The sequence below is a fragment of the Sorex araneus genome, chromosome 1 (genome assembly GCF_027595985.1).
Source record: "Sorex araneus isolate mSorAra2 chromosome 1, mSorAra2.pri, whole genome shotgun sequence".
NCBI lineage: Eukaryota > Metazoa > Chordata > Mammalia > Eulipotyphla > Soricidae > Sorex > Sorex araneus.
In genome coordinates this window covers 177,403,077-177,420,084 of record NC_073302.1, presented here as the reverse complement: position 1 = coordinate 177,420,084, position 17,008 = coordinate 177,403,077, and the positions used below count along the sequence as shown (strand labels likewise).

The 17,008-nt window shown below is 43.0% G+C and overlaps 1 protein-coding gene across 1 annotated transcript in view; it reads left to right on the top strand.

Moving 5' to 3' along the window:
- MAN2A1 (mannosidase alpha class 2A member 1) overlaps positions 1-4,644 on the top strand; it is a 197,661-nt gene extending 193,017 nt beyond the window's left edge. The window contains exons 21-22 of the mRNA XM_055144979.1: positions 621-731; positions 1,891-4,644. Of these exons, the coding sequence (XP_055000954.1) occupies positions 621-731; positions 1,891-2,043 (264 nt within the window). The 3' untranslated portion in view covers positions 2,044-4,644. The remainder of the gene's footprint in view (positions 1-620; positions 732-1,890) is intronic.
- Positions 4,645-17,008: the final 12,364 nt, after the last annotated feature.

Below are 17,008 nucleotides of genomic sequence, written 5' to 3'. Positions count from 1 at the left end.
CTTAAATGCGTGGGAGACCTGTTGATGCAGGAGAGGGTCTGTACACGGAGCCGTGATGGCGCCATATGCAGTCTTTCCCCTGTGGCCTTCCCGGGAATAGGCTCTGTAACGGATCCCCGGGATACATCAAGCTAAGAAATGTGGTTGGCCTAGCAAAGCGATAAGCCTAACCAATTTACATGTCTTCTGTAAAAATAATGAACCAATACATTACTGATAAAAATGTTAATGCAATTAGCAAAAATTAGTGTTCAATAAAGGAGCACGTTCTCATTTTAAGGTGGGTGATACATCATCAGTGACCAGATAAAGACTAAATAGAGCTGCATTTTATTCAGCCGATGTCCCTGTGGAAAGCAGATGGAGAAGAGTGCAGTGCTCCCCGTGATGAAGCAGTGGGTGTGTGCACACGGCAGTCCTGGTCTCTGGGGCCTGTGGAGGAAATGACTGAGGCATCAGATGATGTAATAGGACCTTCCTGGGCACCGACTTGGGGATGGGCACCGTGAGCAGCTCTCACCCGACTGCAGGAGGCATTTGTGGCCTGGGGAGATGTGCACCAAGCCAGTGGCATTGTGGGTGTCCATGTCCGCCCTAACTCTGTGCCCTTCCGTGTGCAGGGGGATGGCCAGCACCCCGACGAGGCGGCCTTGATTCTGCACAGGAGGGGCTTTGACTGCCGCTTCTCCAGCAAGAACACGGGGCTGTCGTGCTCCACCAGCAAGGGCAAGGTAAGCCCTGCACGCCGCTCCCGGGGGCTCTGGTGTCCTGTCCCCGCCAGACGGTCCCAGGAGACAGCGCCATATCTCTGCTGCAGGGGAGCGGTCTCCATTCCTGGGAAGGTGACTCTCAGAGTGCAGTGTCCCCTGCCAGGAGCTGCAGGCTGCACACCCCCTCAGTGTGAGCCAGAGGGGTGGCTTGGGGAGAAACTGGCCCCACCCCATGCCCTCACCTGGGATAGAGGTCAGCAGTGGCCGCCCTGGCATGTGCTGGCCGCAGCTAGTTTCAGTAGCCCAACAGTAGGACCGTGGCAGCTAGACTTCCTCCAGCCAGTTGCTCCCGAGGGAACTTCCTGTGAGTCCATCCTGAGGTCGGACTGACCCTCTGGCTGCTGACTCCCGCTCAGCCGGGGATCCAGCCCTGGCCTCACTGGCCCTCAGCTTACTCGAGTCTTGCCCAGAGGTCTCCAAGCCTTCTTAGTGTCCTGCCCACTGTGCAGGGAAAAAAGAAAAATCACTCTAAGGGCCTGGAAATCAACCTTTTGTAAGTAAACAAACAGAAATCTTCCTACTTCCCCTGAGGCTGCTGGAAGCCTTCTGTTGCTGCAGCAGCCCTGGGGCAGGGTCGCCCACCGAGAACACAGCCCTGCAGCTGACGGGTGATGCCAAGCCCTGAAGGGCTCTGGCCACTCAGACAGAGGAGTTCCGACATTTTTTTTTTTATCTCACTGACATGAAGTCAGTATGAAGACAGCTGGTTTCTCTGTGTGGTCAGTGTTTGCTGTCACTGTGATCATCTGGGTCTGCGTGGCCCTGAGCAGTTTTGTTGAGACTTTGAAGGAATTTGGAGTCCAGAGGGGTATCGGAAGAGCCTGCAGGACGGGGACTCTTAGACTTGATAAGCCTCTGTCCCTAGGGGAGTCTGCCCCCTGGTCTCTTGGCTCCACTAGCAAAGGGAAAGCTGGTCTGGGTAAGAGAACAGATCCTTGGAAATGTGGCTCCCGGGTGCCAGAGTGTTGCAGATCACGTGGTGCCTCTCAGCTCTCCCCTTTAGTTCCAAAAAGGAACCCCCAGACATCCCCTTTGCTTCCCCCTGAATATACAATTGTACCTGCTGACCTTTCTTTACAGTTGAACTAAATATGCTCATTTTTATCAATTACTTTTTCAGATCATGGTCCAGACACTTTTCAGCAAGTTTACTGTTGAGAGTCTTGTACCTTCATCATTATCCTTGATGTTCTCTCCTCCGAACGCCCGCAACATAAGTGAGATCAACTTAAGTCCCATGGAAATCAGCACGTTCCGAATCCGGTTGAGGTGAATCTGGCTTTCCCGCCTGGACTGGGAAGCATTGGCTTTTAGATATTTCTCGATCTGGCATGCAATAAGGAAGTGCATTATTTTAGCCTCTGGCTATTGTGATTAACAGAAATTCTGTGGTTTTTCAACCAATATGGTAAGGAAGAAAAAGAAAAAAAGCCATGCTATAAGTATGCCAGTTTCTTTTCTTTTATTTTCCTCCATGAACAACCACCATCAGTATGAATCGATGCAACAGATGAAGAAATGAATAAAAACAACCTCTCAACAGATTGTATCTCAGGTTAACGCTTAATAATTATATCTGTGTTGGGGGTTGTAAAGAGATTGTTCTAAGTAGTCATGTTGCTGATCCTTCACTGCTTTTTAAAAATTCCCATTTTTTTAATTAATGGAATAAAGAAGCTGGTGGGTAATAAGTAGCTAATGGCCAAAATGATTGCAATCTTTCAAACACGTTAGGAGAATCTGTGTACCGAAATATGTGGAAAAGTGCAATCTGTCACCCACACAATGGGACTCGCTTGATTTTTCTACTATACCACTTGCCCCATCCTGCCCTTTGTAAGTATTTCCAGAAGTAACAGATTCTGAATCATTAAAGAATAGTAAAAGAGAACTATTTTCATTACTTGATGATGTGGGATAGGTGCAATTCATTTCATTGCCACTGAAACCGTAGGAGCTATTCCACGGGTGCCAGGACCTCCTCCGGGCACCCACGGTGTCTTTTTACACAGCTCATTTGAATACAGATGTTCTGAAAAGGGGTTTTCTATTTTTAAATTACCATATCAGAATAAATGTGCCTTATTTTTTTATAAGTATTGTTAAGTCCTTTGGTGTCCATATTACTGTTTGGGTCAAGAGGGGTTGTCAGGAGTGGGGGGGCTGGGTACTTTCTATGACACATAAATTGTATCATTTTCACCTGACAATGCTGGCCACCTTCTAATCTGTTTCATTAAGTTTGTAGTGATGTCACCCTATACATTTTGACTATTTGAATGTACTGAGATGTCAGAAAACGAAACAAGGAAGGAAAATATCGTCAATGAGATAAGCCACTGCCAAGGAGACGGCAGCTGGAAACTGGGATTCTGGGACATGCAGATTCTGGGACAGTTTCTGAAGGAGAGAATGCTTTAAAATTGACCCTGCTGGAAAGTCGCTTCTTTGTAATCCATCATGATTTTATTAGCATGTTTGTCCTGAGTTCTGAACTCCCCTGTGTGCCGACCTCAGTGAAGTCTAACCTATGTGCCATGACAGTTCCTCTGATGAATTGGTTGGGGATCATTGTTAACTGATAGTGCTAGAAGAAGCTACTTTAGTATCATTTCAAACTTTCAGCTTTAACTGAAAGAGGATTCTTTAAGTATGGACACTTGAAAATTAGCCGTTAATCCATAGGTTTAGTATTAGATGACTTTCAAATTCCTGCTGTCTCTTATTCCAGCATCTTTATGAAGAACTTTATACACCTTGTCTTTCATACATGTTCTGCTGCTCATCTGAATTTTCAGTCAAGATGCAGCTCCTAAGATTATTGGAAAGTTACATTAAATTTATAGATTTCTTTTGCCTTTAGTAACTAAAGAAACAATACCAGTGTTGATAAAGATATTATAAGGGAATAATTTCATGCAATAAACATGTACTGTAAGTTTCCTTCCTCATTTTGGAGGGGAATAAACAACTACAGAAGAAAAAAAAAATGCTTCCTTTTCATGGACATCTACAGATGTCAGGATTGCCAGAAGCAAATCCCAAAACCTTCCTCTGGACATTCCCGATGGTCTGTGGTTAAGTGAGTATGTTTTATCATCCTGGAAGTTCTGATCAGTTGGAGTCAAGTATCTCGCTGCAATAACAGTGACATTGACACTTCACGTTGTTTGAGACGGGTCTGTCTGTCCCTAGCCAGTCGGGATCATCTTCAGTGTGTGTTTACCACCAGCTATAGCAGAACATCTCTTTAACCAGCAAGTTTCTGCTTTTTTATTTTAGAATAAAGAATAAATCAGGGAAATGAAGAGAGGACGCTTTTGCTTTGGGTTGTGGTCAGGAACTGATTAAATAATTCAGTGTCTCCAGCTCACACTGAAAACCATACACTTGGAGTGGTGATCTCTGGGGCCTACTTGTTTGCTTAGGTTTCATTACATTTATTATCACAAATATTTCTGTTGACCAAGTAGCACATTAACCTCTCCTCTTTTTTTTTTTTAAATTTTCATTTGGGTTTTTAACTGCAATGTTTGAGAACAGAGCATCCTTCTTTTATACAAATGCTGATTAAAATAAAATGCTGTAAATGTGTTGTAAAACATTGTAATTACTTTCCTATGTCTTTGTTGTATTTGTGCTGAAATGTTTTCACATTCCTTTGTCTGGAAGAAAACCTTTGCTTTCATTTTGTTCATGTGCTTACCTTGGAACCAATAGGTTTTGATATTTTCTCTTGGAAGATTTTATATCTTTTTGGGAATATGTAATATAAAATCTCTAATAAAATATAAATCTTACCATGTGCATGGTGCTCTAGAGTTATGTTCTTAAATCCTGTTTGTAAACGAGACATTAAAACATTTTTCTGGGATAGGATATAGTTGGTATGGTTTTTTTTCTCTCCTTTGTGAATAAATCACTCTTTAGCCCAATTTTAGTCAGAAAAGATTATTTTAGAGAGGAAATGTCACATGAGAGTGGGTGTGAAGGGACTCTGAGGCAGAGTCTAGAGTCCTTCCCAGTAGTGGGGTCCTGTGGGTATTTTGAGCCAGTTAGGAAAGAGGCAGATTGTAGTCAAATTTCACATATTCCAGGACGAGGGTGAGACGGGGAGGAAGCCAAGACAGCAAGCCTGCAAGGTCTGTTTGAGCAGATTATCAGTGAAGGTGGGTTGGAAGCCTGGAGTCTCAAAGCATTCCACCCGCAGCCCCTGTCTTGCAGAGTTTTATTGGCTTGAGAGATGAGGGACAATCAAGGACTAGTACAAATTCTGCAAGTACATCTGGGTTAGCCATACAAATAATGCATACTAACTAGAAAGTTTGGACTTCCTGGGCATTATGAAATGAATCAGTGAAAAGATAAACAGATTTTTTAGTATGTGCAAAAAAAAAGCTAACCTCTAGAGACATAGGAAGAAAAACTAGCGGATTTCATTAGCAGATGACAGGAGTAGTCTGCCTCTCAGTATTTGATCACTAATATGATCAAAACACTGACATTGATGAGAAAAAGTAATGTAGGTCTGAGAGACCTGTAAGATGAAGTAACAGTGATTGTGGCCCTGGATTATTGGAGGCATAAAGGGAACTGGGAGAAGTAACCAGGACTGTGTTTAGCTTTGATTTTGCTTTCCTCTGAACACAGGTCTCAGTTCCACCCTGTGTATTCAAAAAATGAATAGGAAAGACCCGGTTCTCTCTCTCTCTCTCTCTCTCTCTCTCTCTCTCTCTCTCTCTCTCTCTCTCTCTCTCTCTCTCTCTCTCTCTCTCTCTCTCTCTCTCTCTCTCTCTCTCTCTCTCTCTTCTCTCTTTCTCTCTCTCTCTCTCTCTCTCCCTCTCCGCTCTCCTCTCTCCTCTCTCCTCTCTCCTCTCTCTCCCCCCTGCATTTGGTCTCGGGCCGCTTCCCCAAGGTGGACAAAGGAGGGAACGCGGGCCAGGATGGTTGGTATCAATTGCAGTTTATTCCAGTGTCCTCTCCATTCCTCTTCCTAATCCCACCCCCCACCCTGCCCGCCTACTCTCACCGCCTTAGTTATATCTCAAATCATAAGGGGTTGGGGTAACAGTTACAGATAGGTATGGTCATACAATCAACAGAGGTGAAGTCCTTCCCCCAGGGACTAAGACAAATGCTTGTTCAGCAGGACGACCCGCCCAACGGTGAAATACCATCTGTAGTAGTACAACAAATATTCATAATAGTCCTTTGTATGAGCAGCAACGGGATGACAGTGACAGTGACCGTAAGAGATACATTAAGTTTATAGGATGGCTCTCCAGGGCGCATCTTGCCATAGATCCCAGACTACAGTGCTCAGGCCAGATTAGTCTTTCCTAACTCTATGAGGGTCCTAATTTAGTTGCTACTTTTTGGATCCATGACAGAATTTGTCCATGATCATGCTCTTAGTTAAATATTACAGCACTTTAGCCTGGCCCATTTTAGTGCCAGGGTAGCTCACTGCTTGGCCTGGGTCCATCCAGTCCCTCATTGGGACCCTGCTTTTGGGGTGCTATGAAGTAAGGGCAACTGAGGCTTAAGTTGAGGAAACACCAGGAATGAGTATTATTTGAAGTCCCAAGTTACAAAAGCATATTATTAACTGTCTTCCTGTGTTTATACAAGGAGGACATTGCTCTGAAGTAAAAGGGCATAAGGAGAAGAGAAAGGCAATATTTCACTTATGAATACAAGCCCAGTGTCCTTAGAAGGATCTGACCTTACAAGTTAACAGAGTCTGATTTACGGGATACAGGTGATTGACCTGTTAGGGAAGCAGTGCACAAAGAAAGAGGTTACAGATAAACAGAGGAATGGGAGTGTCTCAGGTGCACTGTGATGGGTGATACTCAGTAAATCTAAACTCCCTGCAGCCAGGGAGAAAGGACAAACCAATGTTAAGCCTAAAATAATTAGAGCTATATTCCAATAAAGACAAAGGAATGGGAGTGTCAAATAGAGGACAAACCAATGTTACCCTACACCACCCAAGCCTGCTGACTTCTGATCTGCATCTTAGAACCACAAACAAGCAAGATCCATCTGTCCCATCCAACTCAAAGACAGGTTTTCTAGGTGGATGGTGCTGTTGCAATGGCCAGTGGTCCCACACCCACCAGCATGCTGAAGGGGCTCCTGCTCCTGTGGTTGCGGTGCTGGCACACATCCTTGTGAGGAGGCAGCATTCCCGACAGCAGGGCCAGACATCTCTTTAGTTACCGTGTTCAGACACCTATGGCTGTTGGGTGAGCACATAAAGGGCAGCATTATCAGAAACATGCTCGGTGCCGGTGACTGTCCGGAGGGGCCGCTTCAGCCTCTTCAGCCCTGGAGCAGTGTCCTGTCCTCAAGCATCTTGGACCTCAACAGTGCCTTTGCTCTACCTCTTTCCAGACCTGCTGCTGTAGCAAGTGTTTTAATTGTTTCTTTGTTTAATTGAATCACCATAAGATACACAAGTAACAAGTAGTTCATGTTTGGGTTTCAGGCATACACATTTCCCGTCACTAGTGTACATTTCCCATCACCAATGTACCTAGTTTTCCTCCCACCACAACCCCAGCCTGCCTCTACCCTCTATAGCAGATCTCTCTCCCCACCCCCTCTCCCCCCTTTCCCCTTTATCTCCCCCCACCCAATCCCTCCCCTGCTTCCCTCCTTTGGGCATTATGGTTTGAAATACAGCTACTGAAAGGTATATCCCTTAACATACTTTATGTACTTGGCTCTTGTCCAGAGTGATAATTTCCAGCTATCATTGCCATAGTGCTTCCTTCTCTGTCCTACCTTTCCTACCCTGCCCCAATTGTGTCAGGCTTCCAACAATGGACCCACCCTCCTGGCTCTTGTTTCTACTGTCCTTGGGTATTACTTTCACACCTTTTTTTTAATATATCACAAATCAGTGCAATCATCCCATGTCTGTCCATCTCCTGACTCATTTCACTCAGCACGATACTCTCCATGTCCATCCTTTTATAGACAGATTTCGTTTTTCCTGGTGGTTGCTTAGTATTCCATTGTGTAGATGTGCTATAGTTTCTTTAACCAGTCATCAGTTCCCGGGCACTTGGGTTTTTTCCAGATTCTTGCTATTATGAATATACAGCAATGAACATACAGGTACAAATGACAGTTCTGCTCTGTGTTTTGGGGCCCCCAGGGTATATTCCCAGAAAAGTGGTATTGCTGGGTCATATGAAAATTTAATTTCTGTTATTTTTGAGGAATGCCCACATTGTTTTCCAAAAAGTCAGGGCCAGTCAGCATTCCCACAAACATTGAATGAGAGTCCCTTTCTCCCTGTATCTGTACCATCACTGTTGTTCTTGTTTTGGATGTGTACCAGTCTCTGTGGTGTGAGATGATATCTCATTGTTGTCTTGATTTGCATGTCCATAATGATTAATGATGGTAGAGCGTTTTCTCAAGTGCCTTTTGGCCACTTGTATTTCTTTGAGGAATTTTCTGTTCATTTCTCCTCCCCATGTTTTGATAGAGTTGGTGGTTTTCTTCTTGTAAAGTTCTACCAGTGCCTTATATACTTTTGATATTGACTCCTTATTCGATTGGTATTGTGTAAATATTTTTTCCCATTCTGTTGACTTTTTGTATCTGGTCAGTGTTTCTTTTGAAATGTGGCAAAAAAAAATTTTTTTTCTCTTTGGGTCACACCCGGCGATGCACAGGGGTTACTCCTGGCTTTGCACTCAGGAAACACTCCTGGCGGTGATAGGGGACCATATGGGATGCTGGGAATCGAACCCGGGTTGGCTGCATGCAAGGCAAACGCCCTACCTGCTGTGCTATTGCTCCAGCCTCCGAAATGTGGCAAAAATTTAAACCATATGATCATATCAATAGATACAGAGAAAGTATTTGACAAGATCCAGCACCCGTTCATGATGAAAATTCTCAACAAAGTGGGAGTTAAAGGAACTTTCTTCAATATTAAGGAAATATATATAGAGTAAGGAATATATATTCCTCAATAGAGTCCTCAACTATATTGAGGAAATGGGGGATTTAAAATTTAAAAAATTAGAATTTAAAAATGGGGAAAACCTAAAAGCCTTCTTTGAAGATCAGCCATAAGACAAGGTTGCCCACTCTCGCTACTGCTATTCAATATAGTACTGGAAGTACTTGCCATAGCAGGTAGACAATAAAAATTTATCAAAGACATCCAGAAAGGAAGAAATGAAACTATTACTATTTGCAGATGACATAATACTATACTTAGAAATTATTAATGACTACCAAAAAGCCCCTAGGAACAATAGGTTTGTATAGTAAAGTGGCAGGTTACAAAATCAATACCCAAAAGTCCATGGCTTTTCTATATACATAAAATAAAAGGGAAGAACAAGATATTTTTTAAAAAATCTCTTTTGGGGTTGGAGTGATAGCACAGCGGGTAGGGTGTTTGCCTGCACGTGGCCGACCCAAGTTCGATTCCCAGCATTCCATATGGTCCCCAAGCACCGCCAGGAGTAATTTCTGAGTGCATGAGCCAGGAGTAACCCCTGTGCATCGCAGGGTGTGACCTAAAAACAAAAACAAAAACAAAAATCTCTCACAATTGTGCCTCAGAAAATCAAGTACCTCATAATCAACTTAAGAGGTGAAGCACCTGTAAAAACAACTACAAAATACTACTTCAAGAAATAAAAGAGGACATGAGTAAATGGAGACACATCTCCTGCTCATGGATTGGGAGAATTAACGTTGTTAAAATGGCAATACTCAGACCATAGTGCCCAGAAGTAGGGAGAGGAAGGGAGAGAATGAGAGAGAGAGAGAGAGAGAGAGAGAGAGAGAGAGAGAGAGAGAAAGAGAGAGAGAGAGAGAGAAGTGTCTGCAATAGAGTCAGCCTTAGGGGGCGGCAGGAGGGAAAATGGACATGGGTAGAAGGATGGGTGTTGGATCATTGTATGACTGAACCTGATCATGAACAGTTTTGTAACTGTGTATCTCATGGTGTCTCAAAAAAATGAAAAAGGATGAGCGGATTAAAAAAAAGGGCAATACTTTCCAACACATTATACAGATCCAACACATTATACAGATACAATGCAGTCTCTATAAGGATACCCATGACATTTTTCTTTTCTTTTTTTAAATTTTGTTTATTTTTTAATTAGTGAGTCACCATGAAGGTACAGTAACAGATTTACACATTTTCATATTTGTGTTTCCCTCATACAATGTCCCCTCCCCCTACCAGTGTCCATTCTCCACCACCAGTGAACCCAGTATCCCTCCCACCTCCCAATCCCATCCTCCTCTCCCCCCACCCCCATGACATTTTTCAAAGAAATAGATCAAACACTCCTAAAATTCGTGTAGAACAATAAGCCCCCACAAATACCTAAAGCAATCCTTGGTCAAAAGAAGATGGGAGACATCACCTTCCCCATCTTCAAAATGTATGACTCTCTATGTGTGCATGTGTGTGTCTGTGTGTGTCTGTGTATGTGCTTCAAGAAATCCGCACCCTAAATAGCCCTTCTCTTGGTAGGTCTTTTTTTCTACTTTTCTTAACAATCTCTAACATGCTGAAATGCTTGTTAGTATTTTTCTCTTCTTGATCTTCAAAGATTCACTTCTCCCATTTCCTCAAGGGTGGCACCCTGCCATTCTGGTTTGGTTCAAAGGTTATTTTCTCAAGAGTCTCTTTTGACCATGAATTTAATTATAATTGCCCCACTCTCCTTCACTAAGTATTTTTCACTCCAGTTCGTAACTGAGCCAAAGTTAGAATTTCATACATGCTCTTGCAAGAAAATCAACTGTACTGAGGACAGAATTCCAGTCTTCCCTCATGTGGACAGCAGTGGGAAGAGAGGGGTTCCAGGCAGGGGACCCCAAGAACAAGGGTGAAGAGATCCTGAGCTTGGTTGTGGCTGTAAAGTGGCAATCTGTAGTTATGGAGGTATGACGCTAATCTTAAAACTAATCTTAATCTTAAAACACAGGAGTAATAGCAGCAGGAAGGTGCTTGCCGTGCATACAGCTGACCTGAGTTCAATCCCCAGAACCCCATACGGTCCCCGAGCACCACCAGGAATGATCCTTCACTGTACAGAGTAGCCCCTAAGCATCGCCCGGTGTGACCAAAAATCCCAAATAAAATAACATGTACAGTATTGTAAACTAATATTGCATCAATGAAATTAAATAAATCAGAAAATAATAGTTTTGAATATATTTACTAAATGAAAAAGTGTTTGCCACCAGTAGATACTAAGGAACAGCAAAAGGATGCAAAAACCTTTCCATCTTCATTTTACTTAATAGTTAATGTTCTTTTCCTGCTCAGACTCCTTTATAAAGCTCCCATTATTAGCAATTATAAAAAAATTTTGTGCTACTTTCTTAATCTTCCCAAAAGATGTGACCCCCTTGTGGAGCTACTTGTCAGCCAGCTACTGTTTCTCTACCTTCCTTCTTTAAAACTGGTTTTCCTTGCAGGGACTGGACAGAGTATGCTGGAAGGGCACTTGCTCTACACATAACCAACCAGGGTTCGGTTCCTGGAATCCCATCTGGTCTCCCCAGAGGCCTGCCTGGAAGTAAGCTCTGAGCACCACCCTGAGTGAACAAAAAAGGAAAACTGATTTAACTTTTTAAATTTGATTTTAGGCACCATCCTTTGCAGTCGTATTAATGGAGAATTCTGTGTGTAACTCACTCTAACATGACACCCTCCCCAGAGTGGACCAGTGTCTCCCCTCACCTGGTCCCCTTCACCCCTCGTGGTGGTTTCCCACTGAAGACTGGTTCTCAGTCTGCTGCTTTGGGGAATTTGTCATTCCTCTTCCGTTTCCTCATATCCCGCAGATGATATGATGCTGTGTCTGTCCTGCTCTAGTGTGCCTTAGGAGTTCAACAGTGATTGCCTACATAACAAAAATATCTGCAGGCTGATGTTAAACTTAGGAACTTGCCTATGAAATACTGTTGGCCAGTGAAAGGTGCTGTGAGGCCACGAAAAGCTTTCAGAGAGAGGCTATCCTCTTCAACAAGATCATCTTCCAAAAGAGCACTCCCAGGACAGTGCTCAGAGGCAGAACTGTGTGTTGTCGGTGTGAAGCTGCCTGCTTATTTGCAACCCTGCAGAAACAAAAGGACAATAGGATGATGCAGAGAGAAATAAGTAGAACTGTGGTTCCTTGTGATGAGAAGATCCTGAATGCGCCAATTTCAACCCAGTTGCTATGTGAAATAAAAATCTACTAGAGTCATTTCAAGCTTAGTATTATGTTGCAAAGAGCTAAAGACATTTAAATGTATACTTCTCACCATACCGTGCTCTTTAGACATTTTAAAGAATGGGTGTGTAAGTGTACTGTGTGTTTGCATGTGAGTATGTGTGTGTGTGTAAGTACTTGAGTACATACTGAATTGTGAAATCAGTTCCCCAGAACACAGTCCCTTACTTTGTTTTTCTGTACTGGTCTTGCCACCTAGCATGTTTTACTTAAAATGATTAATACAAGCATTCAAGTAATTACATTGTGTATATATATATATTTTTAAATATAACAGAAGTGTTTTTAAAAAGCAAAGAGAATCAGGACTGTGTATACTAGCAAAATGCCTGAATATTGCAGAGTTCCTTTGGCACATACACTCAGAAAATGTTTCAATTCAAATGTGGATTTGGGCTGGCTCCTGTATAGCAAAATTAACCTTCCAAATGTCAAGCAAATTCTGGAGGCAAAAGGTAAAAGAGTGAACCGAATGACTGGGGTGAAAGCTATGAGTTAGTGGGGCTCAGCTTCTTAGATGTACATCAGATAGCTCTAAATACTTTTTAAAGATCATTCCAGATAGATTTATATCATTGAGGAACTCTAAGTCAGTTTCTGAATCTCCAAAGAGGCAAAGGAAGCTGGAACCGTGCTATTTTAAAGGGCATATTTTAAAGGCTTTATATGGAGTCTAGTGTTCTTGGCTACCATGCTCTATACAGCTTTCCAATTTTTTATCACAAGCTTAGCCTTGAGGCTCGTTTTCCGGTCCCAGATCTAAATGGCAACGCTAGCAAGCAATATGTGTCTTTAGGGTCTGGATGTGTGAAAAACTTTCCACTAAGCTAAATGGAGCCCTCACTGGTTAACTTTCAAAGCATGATCTGAAGTTGAGAAGAAGACATTGTTTTTATCCAAACCTTGCCTCTGGAACAGGAGATCAGAAAAACTATTTTTCATAGGCTGGGTTTCCTTGCCACAGCACAACTGAGATCCTTTCAGGATAACTGTATGGATATGAGTTTTTAAGAAAAAAAATTTGACTCTTTTGTCAAATTTTTAATTTTTAATATGATGTCTTTCTCAATGGATTATTTAAGTGCAGTTAATAAGATTACTTTACACCTAAAATCAGATTTTCTTCAGTAAAACCTATAAATTCACCTCATTGACTCGTTAGGACTTCCTTTAATAGTTTAATGGTAATTTTATATCTTACTTTAAGAGTTCAATAAACAGTTACTGAAGGCCTTTTGAGGCAGGTACGTGTACTAGATCCCAGGGGTTGAGAATTTACTTGCCCTTCCCCATGTCTACTAAAGGAAGCTGTACCCATCATGACAAAGAGCAGGAAGGCCACACCAGCATTGGACACCGACTGCTACCCAGTTCAGAGGAAAGAAACTGTTTCCTCTGCATAAGTGTAAAGAGGTGATGAAGGCAAAGAGATGGGAAGATGGAAGCTGATCCTGGAAAAAATGGATAGATAACCAGTGGGGTGAGAGAAGAGTGTGGCATGAAACAGCATGGAAACATATCTTATAGTTGGTGGTTATTTGTGTTTTGTTTGCTTGGGGGCCGCATCCAGTGGTGTTCAGGAACTACTGGCTCAGTGCATGGGAGGCTGCTTTAGTGCTCAGGGGACCAGGCAGAGCTGGAGATATTCAACCTGGGCTTCTACATGCAAAAAATATTCATTCTCCAACCCATTAAGTTAACTCTCCAGCCCTTATTGGAAGTTGTAAAGGAAAGTCACTGAAAATTAGCCTAGGAATGTTTCTATATAGCTTAAAGACTCCCTGTAGGTGGCTTCTATTCTTTGGATTTTATAGAAGAAAATGGAGATATGCTATGTGGATTAAGACTGATTTTTCAGTGCATTTCCAAATGTGAAAGGAGGGACTGAGAGATAGTACAACAGGCAGAGTATTTGCCTTGCACCTGATGGCCCAAATTCAAAACCTGGGACCCCGTATGGTACCCCCATAAGAGATCCCTGAGAACAGAATGAGGAGTAAGTCCTGAGAAACACCAGGTATGTATAAAAATACAAAGAGAAAGGGAGAAGGGGCGAGGAGGGGAGCACCTCACCGGGCACAGGGCACAGGGCAGTGGCGCTGTCTCTCCCGCCACCTGAGTTCAGTAGTCTCCAGCCACTTCCCCCACCCGGGGAGATTGATGGTGATGATGAGGCAGGCGAAGGAAGGAACGGAGCCAAGCTGGTTGCTCTCAATCACAGTTTATTCCAATCTCCTCTCTATACACTCCTGTCTCTCTCTTTGCTTCTCCCTCGAACCCCCTCATACAGCCACCTTAAATCCCCCAGCATCAGGGATCCGGACTTACACATAGGTGTGGTCACCATCAATAAGGGGTAAAGTTCTTTTCCTTAGGGGATGCTTCTTCTAGGACAGATTCTCTTTCAGCAGGACACCCCCCCAAGAGCGGAATCCCATGGGTGTGTTTCTCCTCTCCTTGTCCAGCAAACATATAAGTATTCATAATATTAATCATTTTGTATGGACATAGCAAGAGATGCATTTAAGCTTATAGAATTGCTTTCCTGGGGTCATCTCGATCTCAGACTACAGTGCTCAGGCCAGATTAATCTTTCCTATCCCTAGCAGGGTCCTAGTCTCATCGTTGCTTTTGGATCATGACATGACATATCCATGACCAAGCTCTTAACATATAGTTAAGCATTAGGCGCTTTGGCCAGGCCCATCTCGATGCCAGGGTAGCACATAACTCACCGCTTGCCCTGGGTCCATCCCGTCCCTTGCTGGGACCCTGCTTTTGGGGGTGCTAGGAAGTAAGGGCAGCTGAGGCTTAAATCGAGAAAGCAGATGCCTGGGAGTGAATAATATTTGAAGCCAATTAAATCCCATGTTACCAAAGCATATTAACAATTGTCTTTTTTTGTCCATACAAAAAGGACATTGTTTTAAAGTAAACTATCCAAAAGATACAAGGAGAGGAGAAAAGGCAATATTAACTTATAATTCCAGTGTTCTAGAAAGGTCTGACCTTACAAATTAATAGAGTCTGATTAGGGGAAGAGCCGATAAACTGGTAGAAGTGGTTACAGATAAACAAAGGAATGGGAGTGACTCGGGAACACTTTGATGGGCGTGACTGATATAACTAAGCTCCTAGTGGCAAGGGGAGCAGGACATACCAATGTAGTCTAGAATTGTTTAGAGATTATTACCAGATAAGCCCAAACTCTGTGACAAGGGAGAAAGGACAAACCAATGATACCCTACACAGGTATACCACACACACACACACACACACACACACACACACACACACACACACAAAGGATATAAAAGGTAAAAAAGTATATAGTTTACGAAGCCTTAATTTGACAGAATCGCCCACGATTATGAAGAAAGGACACTTTATCTCTGAATTTGTCCCATTCTTGATGGTAACTATGTGATACTTGATTCAGACAACTATGAAATATAACTCTCACACATGATCCTGTTGACTCCAGATCTCTGCAGTGGTGCAATGAAACTTTATCAGTGAAATAACATCTAAACTAAACATGGACTTTAAAGTAACTAGCACCATTCATAATCTTCAGTCTATTTCAGGGTTGTCTCTAAGGGTTTAACTCATCAACCACAAACTTGGGAATATTCGTTGCCCAGATAAGAGGTTAAAAAATTAACAAGATATGCTATTAAAGTACTTTCAGCTTTTGATGGGTCTATTATTTTAAAGTGTAGAATAACCTTGTCATAGTTCAGTCCCTTGGGCCCATGTCATTTTAGTGTAATGCTGGATTTTATAATTCAATACAAATGGCAGACATAAGTAAACTTTACTATGAATCCCAGCCCTTTTCCTGAGAAAAGTGAGATTTTAGCAAAGTGGAAACCCCAATCCCATAGTTTTAACAAGCTCAGAAAAGATGGACCTTCTGGAGTACAGAATTTCAAAATAGAAGGGAGGGAAGGAGGAGTAGCAGCAGCAAAAATGACTGGCCTTTGAAACGATGCACCTGGTCTCATTAAAAATCTCTAGAAGTAAACAAAGTGAAAGCTGTTCAACGTTTAAAGTGAAAACTACTTATTTAAGCACCTGGTGTCAGGGAGCTAGGAAGCAGGAGGTGCTCAGAATTTTCCAGAGCTCCAACAGAAGACTGGGTCTCAGCTCTGCAGAGCTCAGGGAGAGCAGTCTGCCCACTGCCTGCTCTAGGACCACGACCAGCAGCTACTGCTACTAGCAGGGGCTGCCCAGCAGCTCCGGGCCAGCCAGGGACTGGCCTTGGAGCAGGGAAGGGGGGACAGAGGTAAAGGAAAAGAAATATTGATGCTATTGTTTGTCTCCTTTTTAGAAGGGCAGACCAGAAGTGTAATAATGGTAATAATAATCATTGCTAAGCTGAACCGTGTTATTTGCCAGATGTTGGGAACATGTGGAATATGCACACCATGTAATCCTTTAAGCTATCTGAGGGGATTGTTATACTCCTTTTCTTCAGAAAGTGCAGCTGCGTAAGACTCAACTGCAACCTTGGCTTGTAAAGGGGCCTGAGAACACTATCAGTCTGCAGTTCAATGCTGAGAATCACTCACTAGTTCAAAGACTATTTTTGGTAAGCAAAGTTTTACTGGAACACAATGATTCTGTGTCCAAAGCTGCCTTTTAGCTGCTGGGAAGGCAGAGGCGAAGGTCGTAGCAGGGACCACGCTGCAGGCAAAGCTCAGTCTAGTTCCTGATTGCCTCACCTTTATCTGCTGGTGGTGCTTTGACGTGGATGTCCTGGAGCCAGCACTTCAGGGAATGTTTTGTACTGAGAATGGGAAATGGATCAGCTATAATAGAAGAGTATCAGGGACTTTCCCAAACTCTAGTCCCTAATACTGTGAAAGAGTAGCCATGGGGCCCGGGGACCTTAGACAAATCACTCCACCTCCCCAGAAAGACTTTCCCTGATTTACTAATTAAAGCCACATCACC